Source organism: Melanerpes formicivorus, unplaced genomic scaffold, assembly GCF_026170545.1.
Source record: "Melanerpes formicivorus ecotype bairdi unplaced genomic scaffold, bMelFor1.0.p_v2 SCAF_7, whole genome shotgun sequence".
Lineage (NCBI taxonomy): Eukaryota > Metazoa > Chordata > Aves > Piciformes > Picidae > Melanerpes > Melanerpes formicivorus.
In genome coordinates this window covers 22,650,845-22,677,428 of record NW_027142359.1, presented here as the reverse complement: position 1 = coordinate 22,677,428, position 26,584 = coordinate 22,650,845, and the positions used below count along the sequence as shown (strand labels likewise).

General features: G+C 46.4%; 1 protein-coding gene and 1 non-coding gene across 4 annotated transcripts in view; both read left to right on the top strand.

The window, feature by feature from the left end:
* COP1 (COP1 E3 ubiquitin ligase) overlaps positions 1-26,584 on the top strand; it is a 166,652-nt gene that overhangs the window by 139,612 nt on the left and 456 nt on the right. For all 3 annotated transcript variants that reach the window (XM_068141379.1, XM_068141380.1, XM_068141376.1), the window contains one exon: positions 24,357-24,401. In XM_068141379.1, the coding sequence (XP_067997480.1) occupies positions 24,357-24,401 (45 nt within the window). The remainder of the gene's footprint in view (positions 1-24,356; positions 24,402-26,584) is intronic.
* LOC137442691 (small Cajal body-specific RNA 3) lies at positions 1,995-2,127 on the top strand. The gene has a single exon (XR_010987744.1). It is a non-coding gene; the product is annotated as a small Cajal body-specific RNA 3 (non-coding RNA).

The following is a 26,584-nucleotide window of genomic DNA, read 5'->3' as shown; positions in this document are numbered from 1 at the left end:
TTCCTCTTTTTGCTGTTAGTGTCGTTGGTAGCTTAATGGGTTTCTTGATTGTTGCGCTCCTCTTTTTGATACAGTATTGTTAGTCTTTGCATGCATTCAGAATGACAGGGGGCCTTAAAAACAGTCATTTCAATTTGAGGTATCTGGAGATCTTATTATTTTTATTTTTTTTAAGGCCCACTCTGTGAAAATAACTTGAAAAGTAGCAGAATTATCCATTGTAAAAGAGACGATATTTACTTGTGAATTGAGTTTAAAGATGAAATCTTTCCTGCTTCCTGGGACGTGGATTTCCAATTCATTGCTCTGTTAAGATTAATCGGGAGCAAGACTTTAATCCAGAGCAAAGATGATTGAATTGTCCTTAAACAGTGATGCAGAACATCACTTAGATCTCCCTTTATTGAAAGCCTTTTGAGGTCTTGTAGTGCTGAGACACCGTGAGCATGTGAGAGCTGCTTGTGAGTACATCACAGGAAGATAAGGATCTATGGGAAGAAGGATGTTTTTTCCTCATTTGCTGCTTCACTAGAAAGTAAAATACTTTCTGGGGTGTGTGGAATGAAGTTGTTAGGTGGTGTCATATGGAATGGGTTAAACTTGTGTACCATATCAGCCAGAAACTCTCTTGGCATGCAGTAAGAAGGGCTCACTCCACCTGGAAAAGCGTCTTGTGGCTTAAAGGTTTCCCATTACCTAACATGCTGCTGGTTTGTAGAGTGGCCAGGATGGAAAATGAATAGAGCTTTGTTTCAGCTTTGTTTACTCCTTGGGAACCTAGAGAGCTCAGGCTCCAACTACCTGAGCCTGAACCTAAAGAGGGACCAGCTCAGATGCTAACTACCTGAACCTGCCGGGCAGCATGTCCACCAGAGCCACAGTGTGATCTGTCACTCACCTTGCTGCCACCAGCCCTGAGTGCTTGCTGCAGTTTCAGCAATGCTAACTACAGAACTGTGCTTTGAAGTATTCATCTTTTTCAGTCTCCTGTTTTCTAGCAGCAAGTGTGTAAAGCTGTCAGGCCGTCCTAAATCTCCAATTCCAGGCTAGAAGGGAACAAGGACATCATCTAGTTTTCACCCTTTCGGAGGACCAAGGAGAAACGATTGAAAAGAGCAGGCTTATTAACATTGATAAATATCTGAAGGGTGGGTGTCAAGAAGGGGCCAGTCTCTCTTCAATGGTGTCCTGTGATAGTACAAGGGGCAATGGTTACAGACTGTTCCACCTCAACATGAGGATTATATGAGGGTGGTGGAACACTGGAACTGCCCAGAGAGGTTGTGGAGTCTCCTTCCCTAGAGACTTTCAAGACCAGCCTGGTTGACTTCCTGTGGGACCTGCCCTAGGTGATCCTGCTTTGGCAGGGGTGTTGGGATTGATCTCCAGAGGTCCCTTCAATGGGGAGGAGCATCTAATTTGAGGCTTTCCAGACTGTGATGTGTGAGGTTGACAGTCCCTCACTTCATTTCAGGTCCCCTGCCTGGGGGTGGGCTGTGATCAGTGACATTTGGGAGGTGGCAGTGCTTGTCTCAGACGCACATACCGCATAGAAAACCACATAAAGCAGCTTGCTGTTTAATGGCCTTGCTGTAGGGACACTGGCAGGCAGCCCACCATTGGCAAGCTGTTCCCTGGAGTTTAGGGAAGTCTAATCAAGGCCAGATTTAGGGACTTATTACCAGCACTGCAGCTTCAGGCCCTGCTGTTAGCTGGCAGTCACCAAGCGAGTGACAAAGAAGCAATCGGTGCTACTTTTAAGGCCCTTGGCAGGGTGTGGGTGCCCCATGTAGCATTTCCTTCTTCTGGCTAGAATGGGTGTTTTTGACTTTCCAAGTTAAACTTTCCCACTTAATGATAGCTTCCTATTGTTTGAAGCCTCTTTTGTTCTGCTTATTTGCATGAGTTACATCATGTTTCATTTAGGATTTGATACAGTCAGACAGCGTAATAAAAGGTTGTTTTAATCATGACATTTTATAGGACTGGAAGCTGCTGGGACCAGTTGGGACCAGCTGTGGGCAAAAGACATGTTTTGTCCACTGTTGCAGTCTTCCTAGAGCAAAGTGGAGGTTTCTGTCTGCTTTAGGAGAGCAAACTAAAGCAGATCGTTCCCCTCCACACACGTGCGGCTTCTGCAGCATCCTTGGCAGCAACTCCGCTGCCCAGCCACAATGTGCCACCACGTGGGCACAGCCCTTGGGCAGTTTCGTCTGCAGCATCCAGAGCTAAGTATAATTGCCAAGAGTTAATCCAGCTTGGTAGCTTCAAGCAAAACTGTAATCATAGTTACTGGGTTTTGTATTAAAATGCTTTTTTTATTTAAAGTCCTTGTTAGGTTGAGCAAACTGGCTGTAGAGGAGATTATCTTCCAATTGAAGAGATGTGCCTGGGTGGAGCTGAGCTGCACATCCTCAAGTTCCACCTTCTCTCTTAATTCTTATTGCTGCTTGAAGAAATTGTCGTTTGCTGTAAAGCCAGGTTTGCAGCTTTGATTGAAAATGACTGTGCAAAGCCCCATCAAAGCCGTGTGTGCCCCAGAGTCATTGCAACAAACCACACCAGAATAAATAAATCTAAAAGGCACCTTGGAGTGTGTGAGCTCCCTGGGATGCCAGAGGCCACTGCCTGTAGTTTGCTGGTGTCCCCAGGCAACACCTAGTAAATCTTTGCCTGCCCAAAAAGCCCAGGAAAAGAAAGGAAAGAAAGGGAGAAAGGATGAAATTGCTCTCTCTGAGATTTGGGATGATTATTAAATACTGGCCTGCTGCCTGGGGACCGTCACTGTTTGCAGAAGTGAGACAGATCTGGGAGAGGTGGCTGCAGCTGTGTAGCTGGGAAGTTGTGTTTTTAATTGCTAATTAAAGTCACCATTTGCATGTGGATTTTTCCTTGTTAAAGAATGACATCATATTCCACAAGCAACTGCTAGCATCATTTATTTATAGCATGACCAAACTGGCAACTCGCTCTTACTGCTTTGCTGGTACATCTGTATTTCACCTACTGCCTACTCTTGCTTCTTCCCCATCTGCTTTTTTTATGACTTCTGTCCTGACAGCCCTTGTTCTTCTAGTCCTTGACTCCCTCCCACGCAGACATACGATCCCATAACGTTTTCCTTTTTGTCTTTATAAACAATAGGCAGGCAGTCTGATAGCGTAAGTCCAAAGTCAAGGGAGCTTTGCAGATTCAGCTTGACAACTCCTCTCTCTGAATTATTTAAAGGCCATAAACAAAAGAAAACTCATCGAGAGCTTCAGGTGACTTCTCATCCAGCACTGTGGAGAATGTCTGATAGGAAAGTGCTGCTCGTTTTGCCCATTTAAATCCACGGAATTTAGTAGAATAGCAAAAGCAGTTGCAATTCAGGGGCTGCTTCCTGGTATTCCTTAGGGGAGGGCGAGTTGCAGGGAGCTGAATGAGCACATCAAGGAGAGGCCAAGTGGAAGGCGAATGAAAGAACAGGGAACTTCCCTCCACTAAGAATTGTCAGGTTTTACCCCTTTCACAATCAATGAACTTGTCTAAAGACATCCTACAATCTCCTGACTTTAATCTCAGTCCTTGATGGGCTTCTTTTTCATATTCTTTGTTTTTTAACTCTCAAATCCATTTCACCAGCTGAATGACCCAGTGATTTCTGATTTCTCAGGTGCATTTTTGTTGCTGGTTTCACTTGTGTCTGGATCTGGGAGTGTTTTGGGTGGTTGGGATTTGGGAAGCAGGCAGCAGAGCACAATGGAATCCTCTAGATGATGCAAAGTTGATTATTATCTTTTGAATAGTTCACTCTGCAGCATGAAGGCAGGAAGATGTCATGCTTTGCATTTATTGTGCTAAAGCTGTAAAGCTGTACTCTCATCATTCTTAATATCTAAGGCATGGCTGTCTTCTCTTCCCACTCCTTTCTCCCCCTGGATAAATACAATGGAGAATGTATCAGTAGTAGGATATTGGAGAAGCAACCCCATATGTATCATCTGTGCTCTGTGTGGGTTTGTTTAGTGAAGTTCTCTCCTATGTACAGTCAGACCTTATTAAAATTCAATTTACTGTACTGTCTTTCAATGCCGGCCAGACAGTTTGGCCATCAAAGCTGAGGTTTTGCAGTGTGGCCTTACTTGGAAAACTGGCCTGTAGAAATGGCTTGTGGGCTCCAGCACACCACCTTTTAGGGATTCCAGCATCTTCCAGTTTACAAGCAGCATTGTAGACATGACCCAGTTCAACTCCCTTCTGCATAAGGTCATAATAGATGTACAGAAACCATGCTGAGCAGGAGACAGGCCAGCTCTAAACCTGGTCTTGGCTGTAGGTAAAGAGGAGATGGCTGTGTTGTCTGTGAGGGGATGCTCAGCTCTGCTGCCACATCCTTACCTGTGCTTACTGTGTGCCATAGGAACAGCAGAGAGTAAATATGAACATAACCTTATGACTTTAAAGGTCATCTTCAACTTAAAGGCTTCTATGATTCGATGCCTTGAGCATATGCAAGAAGATTCAAGGCAACCAGCACTAGAACAAAAGAACACAGTCCTTTGTAAGCAGAGCTCAGGTTTCTATTCTGCTGCTCTAGGGGAGGTTTAGGCTGGGTGTTAGGAAGAAATTCTTCAGCAAGAGTGATTTGCCACTGCAAGGAGTTCCTCAGGGAGGTGGTGGAGTCGCTATCACTGGAGGTGTTTAGGAAGAGACTGGGGTGCTTGGTGCCATGGTTTAGTTGATTAGATGGAGTTGGGTGATAGGTTGGACTTGATGACTTCCAACCTGGTTTATTCTATTCTGTATCTGGAATTTTACCTAGTTACTACTTAAGAGCAAGCTTGTACTCGTGACATTAAATGCAGTTTTAGATATCATAGAATGGTTTTGGTTGGAAAGGACTTTAAAGGTCATCCAGTCCAACCCTCTGCAGTCATCAGGGACATCTCCAGCTACAGCAGATTGTTCAGAGCCCCCAATACCCTGACCTGCCATGGTTCCAGGAAGGGGACATCTACCATGCCTTTGGGCAACCTGGGCCAGTGTCTCACCACCCTCAGAGTAAAACATTTCTTCTTCATATCTAGTGTAAATCTCCCTCTTTTAGTTTAAAATCATTATCTCCATGTCTTGTTACAGCAAACTTGGGTAAAAATCTCTCTGTCTCCCTTCTAAGTCCCCTTGAAGTACTGAAAGGCCTCAATAAGGTCTCCCTGGAGCCTTCTCTTCTCCAGATTGAACAACCCCAACTCTCAGCATCCTTCATAGCAGAGGTGTTCCATCATCAGACCTTGCTGCCTGCAGGTCTGGGCTCTAGCCATTTTTCATTGCCAGTCTCAAGTTTATCAACATCTTTTCTCCTTCATAATTTTCTTGCATGCCCTGGCTGGGGAAAAATATTTGCCCACTGCACTCAGGGCATTTTTGAAGCAGTGTTTTGAGGAGAGAAAGCATGCTATTTGTCAAGGCTGGTGGAGGCCACGTGGTTTGGTAGAGCTTGCCTGGCCTTGTCCGCATTGCGGGAGGTTTCAGGTACGTGGTGTTGCACTTGATCCTGTTATGACATTAGCTGAATTGGATGGTGGGGGAGAGCAGCAGGTTGTGAGTTCTTTCAAGATTAATGGAAACTTTTGTTTTACCTTAATTAAACTTCTACTCCCTAAATCAAAGCTCTCTTTTCTAAATAGGTGTATGTTATAAATAGCATTAGTAGAGGTATAATTTTTATGAAGCTCATACTTGTGCTACTGTTAATGTTTGTGCCCTGATTTTTCTCTGTGAGAAACAATTTGTCCCTTCCTTTATCAAGCCAGCTCCTGGTGATTTCATTTCTGTGGCACAGAGTTGCATATAAAACATAAAAGATGTATATGTGTGTGTATATATGTGTATGTATTTCCTGTAGTGGATTTTGCAGCTCCAAGCTGGGCCACCTTGCAGGGAGGTACCATTCCCTTGTCTGTTCTTACCACCAAGCCCTTTGTCTGGAAACAGCCTCCAGAGACAAGATGTTTTTCCTCCCTGGCCGTGCCTCACACTTCTCCCCTTTTTGTAAGGGCATGTGGTGATAGGACAAGGGACAATGGTTTTAAACTAGGGCAGAGACTTTAGACTGGATATTAGGAAGAAATTCTTTGTTGTGAGGGTGGTGAGACACTGGAACAGGTTGCCCAGGAAAGTTGTGGATTCCCCATCCCTGGAAGTCCAGGCTGAATGTGGTTTTGAGCAACCTCATCTAGTAAGAGGCCACAGCTCACTCTCATCTCATCAGAGAGGTGCTCCAGTCCCCTCAGCATCTTTATAACCTCCACTGGAGGCTCTTGAATTGTTGAGCCCAGAAATGGACATGGGACTCTAGATGTGGCCTCACTAGGACGGAGTGGAGGGGGCAGGAGAAATTCCCTCAGCCTGCTGGTCCCACTCTATAATGTACCCATTAAAAATGGTCAGGATTTTATTGTATGTCCAGAAGTTTCAAAGATGGTTGGTTTGCAATGCTGTAGTATCAGGGTTTGATTTGGTGGTGGAATCCCACTTATAAAAGGATGGATATGTTGTAGGGATATTATTACAGTTAAAGCATACTAGTTTAATGTCAGAATTCAGGTTGCTCTAACATGACCCTGTTTTTAACATCTCTGTGTCAGGCCAGGTTTAGAGGTGGAGGTGACTTTCATTAGGGCAGTGCAAAGAAGCTACCATCAGCAGGAGATCCAATTTGCAGGTGTTGTCCAAACAGTGAGTGACAGCTTCCTGTCCCAAAGAACTGTCAGCCAAAGTGTATAAAATTAACAGTAGCAGAGTATGAATCCATTATCAGATTTAAATAAATTGATTTCCTCAGTCCATCAGCAATCTCATGAGCTCCTGCCAAAGTGTTCCCCTCTTGCTGACCTAGCCAACCCGGCTTGGCTCAGCTCCCTTCCTCATTCCTGACATCTCCCCTAGGGTTAACCCTTTCTCCTGTATTGATTGCCACCATCTGAGCATAGTGCATTAATTGTTCTTCCACTTTTGCTTTGAGGGGACAGTATGAGGTTTTTCTTTCCAGCTTGTCCCACTAGCACTGGCAGCATGTGTTCCTACCAGTTACACAGCTGCCAGACCTTCTCCAGAGGTTAGTTCAGGGCTTTATACTTATGGTAGCTTTAATACCTTAATACTACTCAAGCCTTTCTCTTCCTTGCTTTAATTAGGTGAAATCTGTTATTTAATCACCTGCACACTCTGTCTCAGACTGGGAGCCATGCAGCGACTGGTGGCTTTGTGGTTACTTTCATGTAAGCAGCACTTTGTGTGTCACTCTGCTTGGAGAAGGAAGGCTCTGCATCCTACCATCATGAGACTGTGATCCCACAGATCACAGGCTGGTTTGGGTTGGAAGGGACCTTTAAACGTCATCTAGTCCAACCCCCTTAAAGTCAGCAGGGACATCTGCAACTAGATCAGGTCACTCAGAGTCCATCCAGCCTGACCTGGAATAATTCCAGAGATGGGTCATTTAGCATCCCTCTGAGCAACCTGGGACAGTGTCTCTCCACCCTCAGTGTAAAAAATTTCTTCCAGATCCAGTTGTCAATGATGTTGACAAGCTGAGCTGCTTCTTGGTTTCAATGAGAACTTGTGAAAATTGTCCAGTTTTGCCAGGAGGCACACACTTGGGTTAAAGGGACTGGCAGCAGGCATCATCTGGATCTGAAATATTTCATTGCATAATTGGGAAGCCTAAAATGTTTCCACAGCACAGAATTTGCATACTGAGCACAATTCATGATTTTTGGAACAAAGAAAGCTGGGCTTGCTCCACTATGAGCTGTTGGACTGAAGTCTAGCTGATTGCCAGGCACTATCATACAACCCATCCCCAATACTTTGGGCAAATTACTTTGACTGTCAACTCTTGCCTCAATCCCAGGAACCCCTGATTTCCGTGCCAAATGGGGGAAGCAAAGAAAACTGCTGTATTTAGACCAGTAGATTGAGGGTGCAGAGGAGTATGCCAATTGTGTGGGTGCCACCATTGTCTGAGACCACTGAGAGTGATAGAATAGAATAGAATAGACCAGACCAGAAGAGACCTTCAAGATCATCATGTCCAACCTATCATCCAACACCACCCAACCAACTAAACCATGCAACCAAGCACCCTGTCAAGTCTCCTCCTGAACACCTCCAGTGATGGTGACTCCACCACCTCCCCAGGCAGCCCATTCCAATGGGCAATCACTCTCTGTGTAAAACTTCCTCCTGACCTCCAGCCTGAGTGATCTCCTGGTTGGGGGGGTTGGGAGAAGGAGATGGCAGGACAGACTTTGTGTGGCCTGAAAGACTGTTAAGCTATGGCTTTATTGAAGAGTGAGGATCTTGGGACACTTGATATTTTCCATGGCGCATAACTGTTCAATGTGCTGTGAGCAGAGTCATTCTTGCTCTTCTCCCATGCTCCTGGTGTGAAATTTCATACCAAGGTGGACCTTGATACCAGTCGATCTGTTCCAGTGTCACACCACCCTTTGCAGTGAGGATTTTGAGGCACTGGAACAGCTTTCCTAAGGAGGCTGTGGATGCCCCCTTCCTGGAAGTGTTCAAGGCCAGGTTGGATGAGGCCTTGAGCAAGCTGGTCTAGTGGAAGGTGTCCCTACCTGTGGCAGGGGAGTTAGAACTAGATGATCTTCAAGGTCCTTTCCAACCCAAACCATTCCATGAATCTATGAATGAATTGTTGGAGTGCTTGGGAAGTACCAGGCGCTGATGTAGGTCTAGGACTTATGACTGCTTGTTAAGTGTCCTGCGTCTACTGAGCTTAGATGTCTATGTAAGTGTGAACCTAAGGAGCAGGAAGAGTCATTAAGTGTTCCTCAAAAGCTGTGTGTCCTGTTGGACCCAGTGCATTCAGCTTTACTTGGCAGACTGTTGCAGTGTAGGGTTGAGTTTTAGCATGCTTGAGAAGAGCAGTGGTTTGTGCCCTTAGTCTGTTCAGGAGAGGAAAGCAGCAGGAACAGATTTCTCATCAGCAAATCAGTAAATACTGCAACTCATAAGAGGAATGCTTATTAGGAGAGTTAATTCTCAGCAGTGTTTCTCCCTGGTCTTTCTCTTGGGCACCTTGTTGTGAACATCTGGGTTAACCTTGGGCAAATCCAGCAAGTGGATTGCCTCGGTTTCCCCCTCGTGCCACAGTAGGATAATGTTTTATTTACCTCACCCCAGCATTTGTTGCACTTAATTAATGTTGTAATGTGTCTGTGGTGCCTCTGATAAAATGTGCTGTGAGAATGAGAAGTTGTTTTTACTGATTGGCTTGTTAATTAAATGTGCACATAGAAATGATTTATTGGCATTACAGAACTAAGACTTAATAATTTACAATATTAACATCAGGGTGCTTGGGTCAATTTTAAGCCTGTATCATTCAGCTATTTAGAGACTGAAACTAATGGCACTGGGAAGGGAAGAGAAGCAGGAGCTGGACCAGCTAATGGCTTATTTTGTGGTGTTTCTGAGTGAGAACTAATTAATAACAGGATACAAACTCTAGTCTCTGGCCCAGGGAAGCCACTCGCAGCATGAGTGGTGCGCTGATCTTCATAGAGGACAGGAGATGTGTCATCCAGAAGTGATCCCTCTTGGTCCAACATAGAAACCATTTGTCAGCCTGCTCCAGTTGAGCACACCAGCTCATGTGCAGCATTAGCTCTCACGTGTTAGGAAAAAGCAGGAAAGAATGGAATATCTGGGGCAAGGCTGCTGGTGTGGATCACCTTCTCCTGATGAAAGCTCCTGCCCCAGCAGTGGTTTGTTCCCATGAAATAGCATGCTGGGTCAGCCTCTAACCATAAGGCTTTTGCCTCCATGTATTCTTTTGGGGTTTATCTAGGTAGATGTTTCTGATGTGACTGTGGGAATGAGCTGTGTTTGACAGCCCAAGCAGGGTCGGGAGGTACAGGTATGTCATCCTAGTTCAGTAATGAGTTCAGGGATCTAGAAGTACAGACCTAAGGAGAAAAGAAGGCCTGTGGAAGCAGAGTTAGCTAACTGGGTACTGGAACTAAAGAGGAAGGTCAACCATCATCTATTCCCTTTCTGAACCCAAGGACATGTGCACATTGCTACTAGCACGTTGGAGGCAAAAGTGTTGGGAAGACAAGGAAGCTGATCTCTAAGTAGGATCTTCAAAGGTGCATTCATGAGGGAAGGGAGGGGGGAGGAAGATGGAGAAGAGGCAGTTGAAACTCAAGAACAGAGTGGTGGAAGTAGAGTTTTGATGAGCGATGTCATGCAAGGGACAATGATCTTGCAAACACAAAAGCCCTGAAGGATGTGGGACAGATGGTTGGGGAAAGATGAAAGCATTCTTGCACAAACTAGGGAATTGCTGATTCAAGTGTGAAGAGGAAAATTTGAAAGAAGGAACTGAGCAGCTGAGGAGTGTTGGATACAGTTGAGCTGGAAGAGAAAGCACTAAGTTGGCAAAGAGGAGGAGGAGGAAGAATAGAGGTTAGAGGTAGAAGGAGGAAGAAATGCATCCTGAGTGTGAATGAAGAGGCATAAGAGCATGAGGCAGGACTTAAACTGAATATGAATCAGGGCTTAAACTGGATTTTGCCTGTCACAGTACAGCAAGGAATGTGTTGTAAACTAAAAAGGAACTGGGAGGTGTGGGAAAGGGTGTCTTAGCATCTCTCAGGAGTTTCCCACTGGCATCCACTCCTTCCCAGTGCAGCAGCTGGGAGTGGCAGTCCTGACTGTGCTTCAGAACTGGGCTGCGAAGCACTTGTGGTCAGTTGTGCTTAGAGGGTTGGCTGCTTGTCTGTCTGTGGGGTAGCTGGGACTGAAAAGGCTTTTCACGTTCTGCTGCTTTCTGTTTACAGCTCCAATCCCTCATGGGTTTGCTATTGGTCTGCACAAAATCAAGATCTAAACCTACCAGATTCAGGTCACATTTCTGAATAATCTCATGCAGATTGGTGGCTGCTGCTTTGGATGGCACGTTTTGTTTCTGATGAGGCTTTGGAAGGGAGAACATAAGCAACAGTGCTAGTAATGATAGCATAGTTTTTTTCCACATACAGCACTGGTGGGCAGGGCAGCATGACCTTGGCTAGGGAGAGATTAAATTCATCACCTCCAGCATGATGCAATGACTGACTGCAACAAGCAGGGAAGAGAGAGGGACAAAGCACATCCGTGGTAGGAGTGTGGGGCTTGGGCTATGCAGTTGTCACACAGTGTACGACAGTGCATTGTGTGGAATTGCCAAACCAATGTTTGGAGGCTTTGAGTATTAAGAGAAGAGAAGCTAAAAGCTGTTTCCACTAAATTAGAGGCTGGCTGTTTCCTGTGGGTTTGCAATATTGATGCTAATGTGTTGGATGTTTATGTACATGGTGTTTTTGTAGGTTTATTGCAAGCTGTGTTTATACAGTGCTGCTGCTTTGGTCAAGGTCCTGAGCACACTCTTTATGGGGAGACTCTGAAATCCCAGGATGTATGATCATAGGAACAAGAAGCCTTAGAGACCTTATCATAGATGGACATGCAGTGGAGCTCAATATTCCCCCATGTAGAGGAGAAGGGCAGCAAAGCTGGTGAAGGGTCTAGAGCATAAGTCTTACAAGGAGTGTTTGAGGGACCTGGGGTTGTTTAGCCTGGAGAAAAGGAGGCTGAGGGAACACCTTCTGCCTCTACATCTCCCTGGAAGGAGGTTGGAGCCAGATGGGTGTTGATCTCTCTTCCTAAGTAATAAACAATAGGACAAGAAGAAGCAGTGTCAAGTTACACCAGGGTAGTTTTAGGTTGGACTTCAGGAAAAATGTGTTCCCCAAAGAGGTCATCAGGCCCTGGAACAGGCTCCCCAGGGCAGTGGTAGAGTCCTCATCCCTGGAAAGATTTCAAAGCCATGTAGGTGTGGTGCTGAGGGACATGGCTTAGTGGTAACCTGGTAGTGCTGGGTTAATGGTTGCACTTGATGTTTTTAAAGATCTCTCCCAACCAAAATTCTTTTATGATTCTATGACTTGCCCTTCAGGAGAGGGAGGTTAATGCCAATATAATTTGGTTTTAATATATGTCTCCCTACCTTGTCTGTCGGGGAGTGTGCAACAGCTGTTAGAGCGGTGTACCTTGCTTTGCAGGAGACACAGAATAATAAGTGTCTGACAAGTTATTCTCATCTTGAATTCTAAATAAATTAGGCATTCATCAAAAAACAGTTCTGTTCCAGAACAACTAAATTACAGAGGCGGTTTCCTGCAATATATCCGCAGTTCCTGGGGTGAGCTTTAGCTGGCTCTTCTGCCTTCGTAGAGCTTCCTTCACTCTCTTTCCATCACCCTCATCAGTCCCCATCCCCATCTGAAATTCAGAAGATGGTGTAGAAGTGAGCAAATTGTACCTGTGTACAGCGCTGTATGCTTGCACACTTCTATCCTCTTCTGGCCTGGTCTTCAGTTGCCTTGTTGATCTTGTTTTCTTCAGAGTTACGGGCTGAAAAGAAAGGTCATGCTAAGAAAAAGTGATTTCTCCCTTGGCTGGGAGATAGCTTACTACTTATTTGACTGTGTCACTGGAGCAAGCCTTGGACTGCTTTCCTCTGGGCATTCCATGTGCTCTGAATACAGTATATATCTGAGTATATGATAGCAAATAAGCTTCCAGTTACACAGCATCTTCTTGTGCCGAGTTTGGCCTCAACAGGACTAGAAAAATGGATTAAATGTAAAACCCAAAACTGAGAGGGCTGCACCTTCAGGGAGCAGGAGAGAGGAATGGTCATGTACTGAGAGTCGCAGTTAGGCCAGATGTGGAAGTGTCAGAATACTGGATAGAAGCATCTCTGGTACAAACAGAAAGAGGGGAGGGATTTAAGGAGATGTTGAGTTTCTACCCACATGCTTTTCCTAGGCAGATGTGCTTCATCTTGTGCACGAGCTGCGAGCTCTGCCTGATGTGGGATGATGAAAACACTAATTTGTCTTAAAGCTTTTTTTTTCTCCCCCTTTATAGCATGTCCATGAATTCCTACGTGAGAAGAAACTCTAGGTGTGTGCATGGGATTGTAGGCAAGGCATTGGGTAGAAGGCAAGCCAAAGGAGTGCTGTCAGCTGCAAATGTGGGTTCCTGCCTTAAGCAAATGTCTTTTTGTTGGATGGGTGCCACCCTGTTGCACTAATGAACTTAAAAACCCCAAAAGATTGTGTGTTTGCAGCTGGATGTAGAAGGAAGCACAGAAGAGACCTCCTTAGACATACTGAGTTGTTGCTCTCTTTTTGAGGTACAGATAAGCCTAAGGAGGCTTTATCTCTGTGTACACAAAGGAATTACCTTTGGAATGAGATAAAAGTACAATTTCTAAGGATTAAAAAACAGTGTTTAGGCATGCAGGTTCTTGGCACTAGTGTGACCAGCAGGACCAGGGAAATGATTGTCTCCTTGTATTCAGCACTGGTGAGGCCACACCTTGAGTACTGGGTTCAGTTTTGAGGCCCTCACTTACAAGGAGGACAGCAAGGTCCTGGAGAGGGTCTAGAGAGGGATAACAAAGCTGGTAAAGAGTCTGGAGAGAACTGGGGTTGCTTAGCCTGGAGAAAAGGAGGCTGAGGGGAGACTACCTGGCTCTCTACAACTCCCTGAAAGGAGATTGGAGCAAGGTGTGGGGGGGGTCAGTCTCTTCTCCCAAATAACAAGTGATAGGACAAGAGAGGGGAGGTTGTGGTCAGATGTTAGAAGAAACTTCTTCCCTGAAAGGTTTCTCAAACCCTGGAACAGGCTTCCCGGGGAGGTGGTTGAATCCTCATCCCTGGAGATGTTTAGAAGACACCATGGTGGTATATCGATGGTTGGACTCAATCTTGGAGATCTTTTCCAACTGAAACCTATGATTCTGTGAAAGGAGGGAGAGATGTGGTGCTCTGGGACATGGTTTAGCTCCAGACTTGGTAGTGTTAGAGAATGATTGGACTCGAATGGTTGGACTTAAAGGACTTTTCCAAGTGAAATGCTTAGTGATCCCTGATGAAAACTTAGAGTTGGGTGTTGCTGCTTCTGAAATGTCTTGGTACAACTTCTGTATGTGAGCCATCATTCCTTAAAGAAGTGCTGTTTAAAATAATTCATTTCTGCTTGGGCCTGATGTTCACAGCATAGATATTTCCTTCAAATCATGTAAAGTAAATTCCAGCACACAGTGGGGTGGAAGGTTGTGCACCACTTGAACCATCCCACCGTGCTTGCAGCCCTTCATCGGCAGCGATCGTATGACAGCAATGGGGAAAAAAGACAATCCAATTCTGTGTGCAGCACGTTGTCCTGCTGGGAAGAGATCTCATCTAGCAGTTCAGCTTTCAAAGCCCTCTGGGTTTTGTACAGTGCAGGTTCATTGTGCTTCCTAGCTTAGAATTCGTAATTTTCTTTCAAAAACAAAAGCTGACTCAAGGCATCCAACAAGAAAATAACCAGCTCTCAGGAGAATTCGAGTGAAAAGCCACTAGAACCTGTTAATTATGAGATGAAGACCAGTGGAGCAGTGGTGGTCTGCTGGGGAGCTGCTATTGCATTTTCATGGATGAAAAGACTTTGGGCATGATGTCAACAGGAAAAGGTTTGGTGGAATAGGTCTCACAGGTGGTCTGTGGCTCAGTCCTAAAAGCTAACGCCTGAATAATTGCCACCTTCAGTAAGGACTAAGTAGCTTCACTTAAAGAGTTTTCTGTGCAAACAGCATGCCAGCAAGTCAAGAGAGGTGATTCTGTCCCTTTACTCTGCTCTTGTGAGATCACACTTCAAATACTGCCTCCACTTCTGGTGTCCCCAGCATAAGAAGGACACAGAGGTGTTGGAGCAGATCCAGAGGTGGGCCATAAAGATAATCCAAGGGCTGGATCACCTCTGCTGGAGGACAGGCTGAGGGAGCTGGGGTTGTTCAGCCTGGAGAAAAATAAGACTCTGGGAGGACCTTATAACTGCCTTCCAATACCTGAAGGGAGCTTACAGGAAGGCTGGAGAGGAACATTTCAAAAGGGTATCTAGCAACAGGACAAGGGGGAAGGGTTTTAAGATGAGGGACTGGATCTTAGGAAGTTCTCCAGTACAAGAATGGTGGAACTCTAGAATAGGTTGCCCAGAGAGGTTGTGGATGCCACCCCTCCCTGGAGGTGTTCAAGGCCAGGTTGGATGTGGCCTTGAGCAACAAAGTCTAGTTGACAGGTGTCCCTGCCCATGGCAGGAGGTTGGAGTAGATGATCTCTAGGTCCCTTCCAGCCTAAGCCATTCTATGATTCTACAGACTTGCATTTTACCTATAAAGAACATAAGACAATGGCCACTTGAGCACAGGGTTTTCTCACCCAGTGACTTTGCCCATTGTACCAATGAGTTGCCTGCATCACGAATAATGTGGCCAGCAGGAGCAGGGATGTCATTGTGCTTCTGTACTCAGCACTGGTTCAGCCACACCTGGAGTACTGTGTCCAGTTCTGGGCCCCTCAGTTTAAGAAGGACATTGAGACTCGTGGACATGTCCAGAGAAGGACAACAAGGTTGTTGAGAGATCTCAAGCACAAGCCCTACAAGGAGAGGCTGAGGGAGCTGGGATTGTTTAGCCTGGAGAAGAGGAGGCTCAGGGGAGACCTTATTGCTGTCTACAACTACCTGAAAGGTGGTTGTACCCAGGAGGGGGTTGGTCTTTTCTCCCAGGCAACCAGCACCAGAACCAGAGTGTCTCAAGCTGCACCAGGGGAAGTTTAGCCTCAAGGTGAGGAGAAAGTTCTTCACTGCGAGAGTCATTAGCCATTGGAATGGGCTGCCCAGGAAGATGGTGGAGTCACCATCCCTGGAGGTGTTTAAGAGGGGATTGGACGTGGCACTTGGTGCTGTGGTTTAGTAGTCATGAGGTCTGTGGTGACAGGTTGAACTTGATGATCTTTGAGGTCTCTTCCAACCTTATTGTTTTTATGATTCTAAGTTTTGCTTAATTAGACTCCAGTTCCTTGGGGTGAGTGCTTGGGGTTGGCTGGCAGTGGGGCCCTCTTTCAAGCAGAGAACTGCTGACACACCAGCCATTTGTTAGCAAAACCGTCTGCTGGGGTGGGAAGGTGAGAAGTTGTTAAATTCAAGAATCCTAAACTGTTAATCCATCGAGCAAGCCTAGCTGAAAACCCAGAAACTTCACACTTACCTCAATGGTGCCTGCACTGGAAGTCTGAGGCTAAGATGTCTATTGCTGCAGAAGAAGGGAGGGATGACAAGAGACACAGACTTTCTGGTCTGGAATTGTTTATGGTGAAAGTACCAAATGAGGTTTCCAGATCATCACACAAATACCGCACACTACACTCTGCACTGCTGAGGCTGCACCTCAAATACTGAGTTCAGTTTTGAGCCTCTCACTACAAGAAGGACCTTGAGGTGCTGGAGCATGTCCAGAGAAAGGCAGGAAGGAGGGTGAAGGGTCTGGCGAACAGGTCTGGTGAGGAGCAGCTGAGGGAATTTGGGTTGTTCAGTCTGGAAAAAAGGAGGCTGAGGGGAAACCACCTACCCGTCTACAACTCCCTGAAAGCAGGTTGGGGCGAGGTAGGGGTTGGTCTCTCCTCCCAAATAACAAGTGATAGGACAAGAGGAAATGGCCTTAAGTTGCATCAGGGGAGGTCTAGGTTGGACACTAGGGTTGACTGGAGATGAGTCTGATTGTTACTGGGAGGATGGGATTACAGCTCAGCTTGAGAGTCTGGAGCTTTCCCTTACTCTGGAGAGTGTAATTGGATATCAGTTTGTGACCTTCCAAGGAGCTTTGTGTGTGTTTTTAACAGCTGTCCCTCTAGTCCATCTAAGGATAGAGGACTGGCAGACCTACCATATGAAGAAAGGCTGAGAGAACTGGGTTTGTTCAGCCTTGAGAAGAGAGGGCTTAGGGGAGACTTTATTACTATGGACCAGTACATGAAAGGTGGTTACCGTGAAGATGGTGACTCCCTTTTTTCCAGGAGTTCCATGGAAAAGACAAGGTGCAAGTTACTGCTGGGGAGACTCTGATTGGACTCCAGAGGAAAATTTTCATCATGAGGCCAGTTAGAGAGTGGAATCATCTCTGAAGGGGAACAGTGGATTCCCATACATTGGTCAGTTTTAAGACTCGGCTTGACAGGTGCTGGGCCAGCTAATTTCAACTACACTATTACCTAGAAAGGTTGGCTCCTTGGGGTCCCTTCCAGCCTGGCATTCTGTGATTCTATGATTCTAGAGTGACGTTCATTTAGTAGTTTCCTTCTCCTCAATGTTTTCTTGCACAGTTGTAAAGAAAGAGTGGGAAAGCTACAACCTCAGCTGTCTTTTACTCTCCACTGCACTGAAGCAGCACTGACAACTTTTCACTTGTTCAGCTGAGCATCCTCAAGCTTCACATCCAGAGCATCTCTGAATCTCTTAATGCCAACTGCTCTTGCATGAATACCAGCAGTCAGCCAGACTTCCCTTCTCCTTTTCTTCCTTGAACAAATTGCTTCCCCAGGGCCATCCAAACACAGGGCTCATCTAGGAGGGGAGGAAATCAGTGTTCCTCAAAACCCAGCTGTCACCAGGAGAATCATTCCCTCAAATGATGAATGTAGCAGGTATCTCATGTACACAGGAGGGTCCTACATTTGATTTTGTTTGCCATCGAGTATGTGCAGCAGAAACTTCTTCTTTTGGCTCAATCAAAGAAAGTCCCTTCAAATCCCAAGGGCAAGTGCTTCAGAGTTTCCTTGGGTGGACCACTCATGTTCATCTAGTGCCACATCCAGGAGAACAGGGATGTGTTGGGTTCAGGACAAAAGGTGCTTCTTTCTGGTCTGGTTTTGCCTTCAGGACTGATTTACAACTTCATTTTGCATAGTCCCTACCTCCATGTGGATGTGTGTCCAGTCTGTAGGCAATAACAAAGATTTGTGTGGAATTAAGTCCTTTCCAATGGCATAGAATTGTTTTAGTTGGAAAAGACCTCTAAGATCATCCAGTCCAGCCATTCTCTAACTCTGCCAAGCCTGGTGCAAAACCACGTCCCTCAGCACCACATCTCTGCCTCTTTTAAACACTTGCAGGGATGGGGATTCAACCACCTCCCTGGGCAGCCTGTTCTACTGTTTGAGAAATCTTTCAGTGAAGATTTTTTTTTCTCAAGATCCAACCTATACCTCCCCTGATGCAACTTGATACCATTTCTTCTTGTCCTATCACTTGTTCCTTGGCAGAAGAGACCAACCCACATGTGTCTCCAACCTTCTTTCAGGGAGTTGTAGAGAGTGAGGAGTTCTCCCCTCTGTTTCCTTTTCTCCAGACTGAACAACCTCAGTTGCTTCAGCTGCTCCTTTAAAGACTGGTTCTCCAGACCCACTTCACTGCCTTCAGACTTCCCATAATACCATCTCTGCAACTGAGTAAAATGTTGGGGTGTGTGGAAGGCTGTTCAGAAGTCTTAGCACAGGACTTCACTCCTGGAGCATCTTGGAGCAGTTATAGACCTGCACCCTCTGTTAATCTTATCGTGAGGCCTGAGATGCACCTCCCTTTGTCAATGAATCTCTTTAAACTCCTCTGTAATGCCAAGAGAGAAGTCAACACAACCTTCTGATGTCCCCAGAGTATTGCTTTTTTTTGTTGACTTGACAGGACCAAAACTCTTAAGCTGTCTCCTGTCAATTCTGTGGCTCTCCCTGGTTAGTTGAGATACCACGTTATCTCATGGCAAGAGACCTGAGTGCACATCTCCACCGACTGCTCCTTATCTGCCTTGATGTGTGGAGGAGAGGTTGCCACATCTCATCAGGTTATGCAGTCGGTGGCTTTCCAGCGGGGTGCAGCAACACTGAAGATAAGCAGCTGCATGGAACAAAACACTGTTGCTTGCCAGGCACTAAACCCTCTCTTGATTTTTGTCGTGTTTGTTCTTTTTTTTCCCCTTCAATCTTGTTTTATCAAAGGCAGGTGGCACCTTCTGCTTCTCCTGTTAGGAAAGGCTACAGCTATGTGGCACACATAGGAGGAGTATCCATAGAAGAATCATTTTTATAACTGATTTCTTCAAAACAGGACTGGAACATCTCTGAGAGGAGGAAAGGCTGAGAGACCTGGGACTATTTAGCCTGGAGAAGAGCAGCATGAGAGGATCTAATCAATGCTGATCAGTAGCTAAAGGGTGAGGGTCAAGAGGATGGAGCTAGACTCTTATTGCTGTCTACAACTACCTGAAGGGGGGTTGTAGACAGGCAGAGGTTGGTCTCTTCTCCCAGGCAGCCAGCACCAGAACAAGAGGACACAGTCTCAGGCTGTGCCAGGGGAGGTTCAGGCTGGAGGTCAGGAGGAAGTTTTACACAGAGAGAGTGATTGCCCATTGGAATGGACTGCCCGGGGAGGTGGTGGAGTCGCCATCACTGGAGGTGTTCAGGAGGAGACCTGACAGGGTGCTTGGTTGCATGGTTTAGTTGGTTGGGTGATGTTGGGTGATAGGTTGGACACAATGATCTTGATGGTCTCTTCCAACCTGGTTTATTCTATTCTATTTTTTTCACTGGTGCCCAGTGATGGGATAAGGGGCAGTGGGCACAAACTGGTGCCCAGGAGGTTCCATCTTAACAAGAGGAAAAGAATTATTTGCCATGAGGGTGCTGGAGGGCTGGAACCAGAGGAATTGTGGAGTCTCCTTCTCTGGAGAGATTTGAGACCTGCCTGGACATTGTGATCCTGGGCAAGCTGCTGTGGGTGACCCTGCTTTAGCAGGGTTGGACTAGGTGATCTCAGGAGGTCCCTTCTAACCTCCACCATGCTGGGATTCTGTGATACTCAGGGTGGATGTACAATATATCCCCTCCATCTACTTTGGGAGTTTCTGACTCTTGCAGACAACAAATGTGGGAGGGATGGGGGAGGGCAGCCTTTTGAGCCTTCTTGCCATGCGTAGAAACACCAAGTGATTATGGTAGAGAAGAAGATGGAACCACAAAGGATAGTGATAACCCATTTCTCATGCCTGAGATATATAGATGCCCATAGTAGTGTGCAGTAAGGGGAAACTGGTGTTCTGTCAGTTCAGTGGTTGTGGTGGTTGCCTTCTCAGGATGTTAATTCCATTCATACACAGAATCATAGAATGGTTTCAGTGGGAAAAGGTATTTAAGATCATCCAGTCCAACCATTATCTAACTCCACTGAGCCTGGTGCTAAACCATGTCCCTCAGCACCACATCTCTGCCTCTTTTAAACACCTTCAGGGTCAGGGATTCAACCACCTCCCTGGGCAGCCTGTTCAATGCTTGAGAACCCTTCCAGGGAAGCAGTTTCTTATATCCAACCTAATGCTCTCCTGGCACACTATGGGGCTGTTTCCTTTTGTCCTGTCGCTTGTTACTAGGGAGAAGAAACCAACACTCACCTTGCTCAAATCTGTAGAGCCAGAAGGTCTCCCCTCAGTCTCCTTTTCTCCAGACTGAGTGATCCCACTTCCCTCAGGTGCTCCTTACAAGACCTGTTCTCCAGACCATTCACCAGCTTCACTGCCCTTCTCCAAACACATTCCAGTTCCTCAGTGTCTTTCTTGTAGTGAGGGCTGCTTCCCCAGCACAGGGGGACATGTCTTGGTGAAGGGGTTGTCTGTTGCGAGTCACAAACCTATGGATCTAAGCAACTTCTCCACTTGCTTAAGTGTTTAACACGTTGAATACAATGGCTGGTTTAGAGGCAACACAGGAGAAGGAGAAATTGTTTCTACAGAGGATTAAAAACAAGCTAGTGAGCTGTGTTCCCAGGAAAGCAGCACTGGAGAGCTTTAACAAGCAAGTCACTGTTTGTTCGATGACAGATTTGGTGCTAATTTTGCTGCTGTCTGCTCCCGTTTGCGTCTCGTGGCTGGTGGATGAAAGCAGCAGAGCAGTGATTAGCTCAGACCCTGCTGGAAAAAAAACACCCAAAACCACAACAACAACCACCCAGTGGCTTCTGAAGAACAAGGGAGTGGGAGTATATTACCCTCTGGCATTTTGATTTTATTTAGCAGGTAAAACCGTTCATTGAAGCAGAGTTCATTTGCAGCGGCGCCCCAGCAGACGGTAGCAGCAGGATGAATTACCAGTCATTCCCAGTGCAAACAGGAGTCATTCAAACCCCACATCACCAGAACCAGGAGCTGAAGCTGCTTGCAGTGCATACTATATAGCTGCCCCCTAGTTAGGAAGGAATAACCCCCTGCACCAGTATGGGTGAGGGGCTGACTTGCTGGAGAGCAGCTCTGTGGAGAAAGACCTGGGAGTGCTGGTGGACAGTAAGTTCACCATGAGTCAGCAATGTGCCCTTGTGGCCAAGAAGATCTGTGGTATCCTGGGATACATGGACTCATAGGATTGTTTTGTATGGAAAGACCTCTAAGATCAAGTCCAACCATCAGCCTAAGACCACTGTGGCCGTTAAATCATCCATCAAGCATGAGTGTGGCAAGTAGGTCAGGAGAGGTTTTCCTCCCCCTCTACTCTGTCCTGGTGAGACCTCATCTGGAGTATTGTATCCAGTTCTGGGCTCCCCAGTTTGAAAAGGACAGGGAATTGCTTGAGAGGGTGCAGCAAAGGGCTACAAAGATGAGGAGGAGACTGGAACATCCCTCTTAGGAAGAAAGGCTGAGGAACTTGGGTTTTTTTTTGCCTAGAGAGCACTGAGATTGCTTAAAGGGTGAGTGTCAGGAGGATGGGGCCAGTCTCTTTTTAATGGTGCCCAGTGACAGGACAAGAGGAAAGAGGCACAAATTTGAATGTAGCAACTTCCTTCCAAGCATGAGGAGAAACTTCTTTATATTGAAGGTAACAGAGCACTGAAACAGACTGCCCAGATTGGTGGTGGAGGTCTCTGGAGTCATTCAAAGCCCCCCTGGATGCTGTCCTGTGCAGCCTGCTCTAGGTAAACCTGTTCTAGCAGTGGGGTTGCATTTAGATGACCTCCAGAGGTCCCTTCCAACCCCCCCTTACCATTCCATAATTCTCCCTTGCCTCCAAAATTGTGTTGGGCATCCCAGTCCCTGTTTTAGTCCCCAGATCACATATCAATCTGTGTTCCCTTCAGTGGGTTTTGATTTTCATGCTGTTAACCAGAAGCTGAGCAGTTCACAGGATTAGACTCTTTTAGGCACTAAATTAAAGGAATTTGGAGCATGTGTTTCCTTTGGGGGTATACTTTCTTCTCAGGAGCTTTGACTCACAGGATCATCGGTGAGATAATATCAGGAGTCTTAACTAATCCCATAATGATTGTACCGGGGTGAACAAATCCATCTGTAACAATTAGCCCAGTGGTCCACCATGAGGTTACTCTTACCTGATAAGCGGGGGTTTGTGTTGAAAGACACTTCTCTCCCTTTGCTTTGAAGCTGGTGGCTGTGCGGTGTGCAACCCCATTGGGACTGGGTCAAGCTGCCTCTCTGTGCTGTTTGCAGCAGGGCATGTTCCAGTCACAGGGTTTATTAAAAATGCAGGAGTTCACCAATGGGGTAATTGCACCAATTTTGTCTGGGCATGGATAGCAGCAGCAAGGGGAACTGTAAGCTCTGTCTGGGAAAAGATTTCACAGAATCACAGAAGGTTAGGGCTTGGAGGGGATCTCTAGAGATCATCCAGCCCAACTTCCCTGCCAGAGCAGGATCACCTAGATCAAGTCACACAAGAACACATCCAGAGAGGTTTTGAATGTCTCCAGAGAAGGAGGCTCCACAACCTCTCTGGGCAGCCTGCTCCAGGGCTCTGTCACCTTCATAGTAAAAAAGTTTTTCCTTACATCTATGTGGACATTTTGGCTGGTTTTGAAGAGAGCAGTTCATGGTGGGTATTTTGGTGGCACACACTGCAACTGTTGGTGCAAAGATGGATGTGGGGCACCAGTCTGGGAGCAGTTCCTGTCTCCCCAGTGTGTATGTGGAGGTTAGGAAGAAATTCTACACAGAGAGAGTGATTGCCCATTGGAATGGGCTGCCTGGGGAGGTGGTGGAGTCACCATCATTGGAGGTGTTTAGGAGGAGACTTGATGGGGTGCTTGGTGCCATGGTTTAGTTGATTAGATGGTGTTGGATGATAGGTTGGACATGGTGATCTCGAAGGTCTCTTCCAACCTGGTTTATTCTATTCTATGTGCTTCAGGTGTATTGGTATCATACTGTTCTCTTGATTTTTTTCCCCTCTCTGAAGGTCTTGGTTTGTGAGAGTGCAGCTGCACTTGCTGGTTGAAGATTGGGTTCAGTTTGGGGGTTCCACAGTACAAGAAGGACATTGAGGTGCTGGAACTTGCCCAGAGAAGGGCAACAAAGATGGTGAAGGGTCTGGAGAACAGGTTTGGTTGTTCAGTCTGGAAGAAAGGGGGCTCAGGGGAGACCTTCTGGCTATCTACAACTCTCTGACAGGAAGTTGGAGTGAGGTGGGGGTTGCTCTCAAATAACAAGTGATGAGACAAGAGGAAGTGACCTGAAATTTCTCCAGGGGAGGTCTAGGCTGGACATTAGGTAAAATTTTTTTCACTGGCACAGGCTGCACAGGGCGATGGTGGAGTCCCCATCCCTGGAGGGATTTCAAAGTTGTGTAGATGTGGTACTGAGGGATATGGTTTAGTGGTGGACCTGGCAATGTTGGGCTAGTGATTGGACTTGATGACCTTAAAGGTCTCTTCCAAGCAAAACAGTTCTATGATGCTGTGATAGGGATGCAGTCTGAAGGGCAGATGTTGTCTCCCCCAGTTTTAGCCTGGGGGTTGCCCGACTGATGAAGCAGACCATTAATTTACAGACAACTAGGATATCTCCAAAGGCAACTCCATCAGTGGGCAGGAGGTAAATAAATGCTGCCTTTGTGAGCAAAGCAGGGCTGGAGCCCTCTCTGTTTATCTTCTCTTCCAAATTGGGGGTATCTGCTTTTGCTCTCTAATCTCCTCTCCCCTTTGTTTTACTTGTTAGAAACCTCTTGGCTGTGGGAAAGGTTGCACGGCCTCAAAGCCAGAGAGGTTTTGTCATGGTGATTAAGTTGGTTTAGTTAGGCTGCTGGAGACCTTTGTCCAAAAGATGAAAATGATGATTATTATTTGCCCGCTTCACAGGGAGACTGTGAGGATTAATTCATGTTTGTAAATTGCTTTGGAGATTTAAAGCTCTGTAGAAGCAGGAAGGATTATTGCCTCCTAATTCTTCAAGGTAGTATAACTTTTATAAAGACTTTTAGCCTTGAAAGCATCTTGGAAATGGGAAGAGTTAGGTCCCTTTGAAATTAGATATACTTCTAATGTTGAAGATAAAAACCACAGCAACTTCTCTGCTGTTGCATCCAAGAAAGAAAGAGCAGTTGCAGACTGACGGTGCCTCTCCTTTTTGTTTTATTTTTTTCCAGGAGTCCAATGTGCTGATTGCTGCTAACAGTCAGGGTACAATTAAGGTAAGTTATTTCATGCATCTCCTCTTTTACTGCTTGGATCTGTTGTTAGTGAAGAGCAAGGTCAGAGAAACCATACAGCCGGGAGAAACCATTAGAGGAGGTCATCCCCACCGTAGAATTTTGTAATTCAAATGATAGATTTGCCTCTGGCACGTGGTGGGGTGAGCAAACAGCACACCAGCAAGAAAAACCCAGTTAGAGCAAGGTGTGGAATAGCTGCTGGCAGCCATCCAGCCTCCACGTGCCTCCGCTGCTCCTCGGGGTCCTGGTGGCGCAGAGTGGCCTCTCCTCAGGCTCACGCTGGGTCCTGAGGCAGTGGGGGCTGCACATCAACTCACCAGCAATAACCAGAGCCTGTCCTCTGGCTGTTGCTGCTGACACGGTGCAGCAGGGCTGGAAGCTGAGTTCCTGATGTGCAGCCAGCTGGACCAGTGTTTGCAATGAGCAGGGATGTTCCCTCACTTTGCTTGCCCCCAGTGCCCAGGCTGGCTGTGACAGGCAGCAGCTGCCAGCACAGGGCTCTGTGGAAGCAACAGTCCTCCTCGTGTACCAGGATGCCAGCCTCTTGCCAGCTTTTCAGCACTTGAATTAAAAGTATTCCAGAGCACCAGTTTATGAATTGCTATCCACGGAACACCAATGTGGAACAGACTTTGTCCTTCTATCTGTCTGTCAGCCAGCCAAGCAAAACCAGTACCCAAACTGGTGGCAGCTGGTGCTGATCCTCCCAGAACCCTGTCTCTAATGTCATCCTAAGTGATACCCAGCAGGCACTGACCTCCACCATACTTTTGAGGCTTGGTGGTTAATGCCATCAGCTTGCAGCCTAGAGCCCTGGCTGCTCTCTGTAGCTGCTGATTAAGAGCTTTACTTACTGGTTGCAAAGTTACACACTGGGTGAGAGTCATAGAATCATAGAATTGTTTTGGTTGGAAGAGACCTCTAAGATCATCAAGCCCACCCTTCAACCTAATGCCACCATGGCCATTAAACCATGTCCTGAAGTGCCATGTCCACATGTCTCTTGAACACCTCCAGGGAGCATCACTCCACCACCTCCCTACCCAACCTATTCCAAAGACTGATGGTATTTGTCACTCTCAGGAAGCTGAGGTCCTCACCTTGATTTTTCCCTGTGACAACAGCAGCTCTCTGGAGCCACACCAGAGTTGATGATTTGAACAGTCCTGGAAAAAATCACCCAAAAAAAGCAGGAACGGGGAGAAACCCAAGTGGGTTTTTTCTCCTCCTTTTTAGGCCACAAGTGGCCTGATTGTTCCTGTGTGTGATGCTGTAGCTGCTCATTCGGAGGCGATGGGTTGCTCGTTCCTTTGGTCACCTCGTTCTCAGTAAAATGGACAACATGCACAGATGCTTTTGATATCTTGAAGTGAATCCAGCAGCAACAGGAGCATGATTAGAGAGGAGAGGCTTTGCTCATGCACTTTGCTTGCTAATGAGAAGAGGTAGACAGAGAAATGTGCAAACACCCCAGCTGTCAGAACTCTGATATTTCCATTTGCCTTTGGCAGCACACAGAGGAAAGGTCTGGGAAAGGACTGGAATTGCACAAACCTATCTATCCCAGTCTGGATGCTGTGCCAGGCAATACCCATGGGCTAAAGCTCTAGAGCTTCCCCAAACCAGGTTAATACAGGCAGTGACAGCCTTGAGAATCATTTTCCTTCTGCCATCTCTAGAGCATGCCCTTGAGAGGCTGCTGCACCATCTTAGCATGGACCATGGAAGTGTGAGCACAGAGGGCTGAGGGGATAAAATCTTCCCATTTACAGTAAGGGTGGTGAGACACTGGAACAGGTTGCCCAGGGAGGTTGTGGATGCCCCCTCCCTGGAAGTGTTCAAGGCCAGGTTGGATGAGGCCTTGAGTGACCTGGTCTAGTGGAAGGTGTCTCTGCCCATGCCAGGGAGATTGGAAATAGATGATCTTTAAGGTCCCTTCCAACCCAAACCATTCTGTGATTCTATGAATCATTTAAAAGTGTCCAAGAGCTGGTTTATTGGGATGAGTGGAAATGAGGCAACTGTGGCTGGTTTTGCTTCATGCTATAATTTATCCTAGCACAAGCAGACATCCAAAAGTGGGATATTTGCCAAATGCTTATCCCATTTGTATGATGTTATTGTATGCTGGTGAAGAAAGGGTAAGGGGTGGAGATGGAAGG